General features: G+C 60.9%; 1 protein-coding gene across 1 annotated transcript in view; it reads right to left on the bottom strand.

Annotated features, from left to right (window-relative positions):
• The window catches only part of SRRT (serrate, RNA effector molecule), a gene marked incomplete at its 3' end in the record, with an annotated part of 29,055 nt that overhangs the window by 14,934 nt on the left and 11,163 nt on the right, over positions 1 to 2,958 (bottom strand). The window contains exons 11-15 of the mRNA XM_017736411.1: positions 2,632 to 2,678; positions 2,379 to 2,495; positions 1,165 to 1,318; positions 525 to 700; positions 3 to 100 (exon numbers count right to left, since the gene is read on the bottom strand). Coding sequence (XP_017591900.1) covers positions 3 to 100; positions 525 to 700; positions 1,165 to 1,318; positions 2,379 to 2,495; positions 2,632 to 2,678 — 592 coding nt within the window. The remainder of the gene's footprint in view (positions 1 to 2; positions 101 to 524; positions 701 to 1,164; positions 1,319 to 2,378; positions 2,496 to 2,631; positions 2,679 to 2,958) is intronic.

Genomic DNA, 2,958 nt, shown 5'->3' with positions numbered 1-2,958 from the left:
GCTCCAGCAGGAAGTTGTGGAAGAACAGACCCTCCTTGCGGACGGCTCCCATCTTGTCGCCGTGCTTGTTGAAGATGTGCTTGCGGACGAACTCGGGGCCCTGGGGACATCGAGGGACATCGAGGGACATTGGGGACACCCACAGGGATCAGGGGGATCCAGGGGACACCCAGGGGTCACCCAGGGGTCACCCAGCCCCATCCCGTCCCCGCGCTTGCTCAAGCCGTGCTTGCGGACCAACGCGGGGCCCTGGGGGGACACTGGGGACACTGGGGACAGCCAGGGCCACCAGGGGCACTCGGGGGACATGGAGGGAACGGGGGACATCGAGGACATTGACCCCCCACTGTCCCCAAATGTCCCAAACCTTGAACTTCTTGCCGCTGAGGGGACACAGCCACTTGTCTTTGCCCAGCTCCTGCGTGTCCCCAGTGTCCCCAGTGACCCTGAGGGTGACCCCAAGCACCCCTGTGACCCCAGGGATGTCCTCAGTGACCCCAGGGATGTCCCCAAATGTCCCAAACCTTGAACTTCTTGCCGCTGAGGGGACACAGCCACTTGTCTTTGCCCAGCTCCTGCGTGTTGGCGCTGACGAATTTCTCCAGCTCCTGCTCGGGGTCCTTGCGGCCGAGCCTGAGCGCCTCCTCCTCGGGGACTGAGCCGGCGCCGGCGCCGCCCACCCCCCGCTGCCACTCGGACACTGCGGATGGACATCCTGGGGTTACTGGGAGCGGCCAAAATCCCCTTAAAACCCCTTAGGAACAGCTTTAAAAAGGAGAAAACGCAATAGAAACGGGATATTGGGAGCACTGCGGGGGGTTTGGGGTTTCCTTTTGGGGATTTGAGGGGAGTTTTGGGTTTTTTTGAGAATTTCGTGGGGTTTTGGGCTCACCTTTGCCGTGGGACACGCGGTCAGGTCTGGGGGGGGTTTTGGGGTGGTTTTTTTGGGTTATTTGGGGCCGTTTTTGGGGTTTTGGGCTCACCTTTGCCGTGGGACACGCGGTCAGGTCTGGGGGGGGTTTTGGGGTGGTTTTTTTGGGTTATTTGGGGCCGTTTTTGGGGTTTTGGGCTCACCTTCGCTGTGGGACACGCGGTCGGGTCTGGGGGGTTTTTGGGGGGGTTTTTTTGGGTTATTTGGGGCCGTGTTTGGAGTTTTGGGCTCACCTTCGCCGTGGGACACGCGGTTGGGGGGCAGCGGGCCCCGCACGTGGATGATCCCGCACCTGTTGGGCATCTCGTCCTCGTTGGGGTACTCGGAGGTGTTGTAGTAATCCACGGAGTGCACGATGCGCAGGTACAGCAGCAGCCGGTCCAGCACCTGCACAGGGACATGGGGACGTTACGGGGACACTGGGGACATTGGGAACAACTGGGGACACTGGGGACGTTACGGGGACATTTGGGGACATTGGGGACATCTGGGGACATTGGGGACACTGGGGACATAGGGGACATTGAAGGGACATTGGGGACGTTATGGGGACGTTTGGGGGACATTGGGGACATTGAAGGGACATTGAAGGGACATTGGGGACATTTGGGGATGTTACGGGGACATTGAGGAGACATTGGGGACGTTACAGGGACACTGGGGACATCTGGGGACACTGAGGACGTTACGGGGACATTGGGGACATTTGGGGACACTGGGGACATTTGGGAACGTTGAGGGGACACTGGGGACATTTGAGGACATTGGGGACATTGGGGACATCTGGGGACATTGGGGACATTTAGGGACACTGGGGACATTTGGGACATTTGGGGACATTGGGGACGTTGAGGGGACATTGGGGACACTGGGGGCACTGGGGACATTTGAGGACACTGGGGACGTTGAGGGGACATTGGGGATGTTGAGGGGACACTGGGGACACTGGGGACATTTGGGACGTTGAGGGGACATTGGGGATGTTGAGGGGACACTGGGGACACTGGGGACATTTGGGACGTTGAGGGGACATTGGGGATGTTGAGGGGACACTGGGGACACTGGGGACATTTGGGACGTTGAGGGGACATTGGGGATGTTGAGGGGACACTGGGGACACTGGGGACATTTGGGACGTTGAGGGGACATTGGGGATGTTGAGGGGACACTGGGGACACTGGGGACATTTGGGACGTTGAGGGGACATTGGGGATGTGGAAGGGACATTGGGGACAGGGGAGCATCAGCAGCCAACGGCCCAGGACCTGGGGGACACTGGCACTGGGGACACTGAGGGGACACTGAGGGGACATCAAGAGGTCACGGAGGGTCAGGAGAAGTCAGGGGCCACCCCGGGACACGCTGGGGACACCCAATGACCCACACAGGACACCCAGGGACACTTTGGGGACACTTTGGGGACGCTTTGGGGACGTTGGGGACGCACCTTGAGCAGCTTCTCGTCGCGCTCCACGGTGACCTCGGCCGGGTGGCTCTCGCGTGCCGCGTCCTCGGCGGGGGTGGCCCCCGGACCCTGGCCCTGGCCCTGGCCCTGGCCCAAGCCCCAGCTCCGAGGAGACCAAAGGCAGGACTCTAACACTTTCCCAGGTTTTTCCTCCACAGTGGAAGATTTTATTATTTAGCATTATTTTCCTTTCCCGTGTGTTTGTTAAATAAATAGTGGGACAGCCAGGGGACACTGGGGGACTGGGGATATTGGGGACATGCCGGGGACAGCCAGGGGACACTGGGGACAATGGGGATACTGGGGACATCCCAGGGGACACTGGGGACACTGGGGGACTGGGGATATTGGGGACATGGGAGGATTGGGGACATAGGAGACGTTGGGGTATCAGGGACACAGGGAGCACTGGGGACATTGGGGAACCCCAGGACATCCAGGGGACATCCAGGGGACATCCAGGGGACATCCAGGACGCAGGAAGGACCCCAGCGCCCCCCGAGAGACCCCTCCCCGTGGCCCCGCAGCGTCCCCAGGGCCGCCTCACCCCGGGCTCGGTGGC

The sequence above is a fragment of the Corvus brachyrhynchos genome, unplaced genomic scaffold (assembly GCF_000691975.1).
Source record: "Corvus brachyrhynchos isolate BGI_N302 unplaced genomic scaffold, ASM69197v1 scaffold1176, whole genome shotgun sequence".
Lineage (NCBI taxonomy): Eukaryota > Metazoa > Chordata > Aves > Passeriformes > Corvidae > Corvus > Corvus brachyrhynchos.
Note: the sequence above shows the minus strand (reverse complement) of the source record. Positions and strands in the feature narration are given on the sequence as shown.